The 2,049-nt window shown below is 63.0% G+C and overlaps 1 protein-coding gene across 1 annotated transcript in view; it reads left to right on the forward strand.

Annotated features, from left to right (window-relative positions):
• Positions 1–2,043, forward strand: part of LOC102372852 (zinc finger protein 2-like) — a 15,049-nt gene extending 13,006 nt beyond the window's left edge. The window contains exon 5 of the mRNA XM_025193051.1: positions 716–2,043. Coding sequence (XP_025048836.1) covers positions 716–2,010 — 1,295 coding nt within the window. The 3' untranslated portion in view covers positions 2,011–2,043. The remainder of the gene's footprint in view (positions 1–715) is intronic.
• Positions 2,044–2,049: the final 6 nt, after the last annotated feature.

Here is a 2,049-nt window from a genome sequence, read left to right on the forward strand (position 1 = left end):
CGCAGGGCCGGGTCTTCCCCCCCCTGCCCAGGTGACCAGAGCATCGCCTCCCAGGCGCCAGGCTTTTGTCTGCAGACAAGGAGCGAGATCCCCGCTGTGAGGGATTCAACAGCAGCCTCTCAGGCTGGCTGAGACAGATCTCTGGAGAGGGGCACCGACGGGGGCATTTCTGCCACAGCCCCAATCCCCTTGGGATCAGGGATGCTCAGCTTTTAAACACAGCGATGCCCTGTCAGAGCCCCTGCGAGTAGGACGGTGCTGTTATTTCGTTCTGACAGATGGGACCAAAGCAGTGGTGGAGATTGTCAAGGGCACAAATGGCAATTAGTTGCTTCTTTCCTGGGGAAAGTCAGGGGCAGTTGAAGCTGGTGCCCAAGCTACAGTGCTGATAATGCCAGAGCCAGATTAGGATCGGTCACAGCCTCGCACAGAGTGACCGGTCCTGACAGTAGCTCCGTGACCTTCCTTGTGGGTGGTAGGTGAGAAGTGGGCCTGATTTTCCATTGCTTTGCATTGGCACGTAGACCTGGCTGTGGTGTGTGCAAAAGGGGAATCAGACCCATGCAGCTCTCTAGGTTGGAAGGAGAGTATGGCACCTACCAAAAGCAACGACGATTTACTCTGCTCGAAAGGTGAACAGAGCTGCATGGGGCTTTTCAGTCTAGTAGCTCACTGATTTGCAGCCTCTAACAGAGTTTCTGGCTTCTCTGTCCAGGTACCTGGGCTGGGAAAGCCATTAAGGAAGAAGGGTCTGGAGAGGAAAGTCCTGAGGACCCAGAGACAACCCCAGCACCTTACAAGAGCCTTCTTCTGGCTCCCAAAAGATGCTGCCAGAGCCAGCCTGGGAACGAGAGCCCCCAGGCCTTTGGGAAGTGTTGTGCCCGGGCACCTCAGAGCTGTGTGGGGGAGCCGGTGTTGTCCTGCCTGGACTGCGGGCAGCAGTTTGGTGACACGGAGGCCCTGAGCGAACATGAGCGGGGCCACGCGGCCGAGCGCACCTTCATCTGTACAGACTGCGGGAAGAGCTTTGGGCAGCACGCCACCTTGGTGGAGCATCAACGCGGGCACACGGCCGAGAGCCTCTTCCTCTGCCCCGGCTGCGGCAAGAGCTTCACCCACAAAGCGGCGCTCACGGTGCACCAGCGCACCCACACCCAACCGCGTGCTGCTGCTGCACCACCTGCCTGCGCAGCAGCCCCTCCGGTCATGGAGGGGGGCGCTGCCGTGGCCCCGAAGCCCACCAAGCCCTTCCCATGCCTGGACTGCGGGGATGGCTTCCGGTCGCATGCGGCGCTGCTGAGCCACCAGCGCGTGCACGCCGAGGAGCGCCCCTACAAGTGCGTGCAGTGCGGGAAGAGCTTCTGCTTCCATGCAGAGCTGGCCTCGCACCGGCTCTGCCACCCACCAGAGCGCTGGTTCCCCTGCGGCGCTTGCGGCCGACGCTTCCGCTCCCAAACTGACCTCATCCTGCACGAGCGCACCCACCCCGAGTCCACCTGGTGCCTGTGCGCCGAGTGCGGGAAGCTCTTCGCCAGCCCTACCGAGTTAGCCCGGCACCAGGCCGGCCACGCCGAGAAGCCGCACGCCTGCCCGGACTGCGGTAAGGCCTTCGGCTACCTGGCTGACCTCCTGCTGCACCAGCGCTCGCATGCGGAGAAGCCCCACGGCTGCCCCCAATGCCACAAGGGCTTCGGCTCCCGTACCGACCTCCTCCTCCACCAGCGGCTCCACGGCGAGGGCCAGAGCTTCACCTGCACCCAGTGTGCCAAAGCCTTTGGCTCCCGCACGGACCTCATCATGCACCAGCGCAGCCACCGCGACCGCCAGTCATTCTCCTGCCCGGACTGCGGCCGCGTCTACACCAACCGCTCCTACCTGGTGGCCCACCAGCGCCTGCACACCGGGGAGAAGCCATACCAGTGCGCCCAGTGCGGGCGCAGCTTCAGCCACAAGTACCACCTGGGCAAGCACCAGCGGACACACGCTGGGGGCATCCCGCCTGTGTACTGAGCCCCGGTGCCTTCCCAAATCGATGACTCCAGCCACAAG

Source organism: Alligator sinensis, unplaced genomic scaffold (assembly GCF_000455745.1).
Source record: "Alligator sinensis unplaced genomic scaffold, ASM45574v1 scaffold1404_1, whole genome shotgun sequence".
NCBI lineage: Eukaryota > Metazoa > Chordata > Crocodylia > Alligatoridae > Alligator > Alligator sinensis.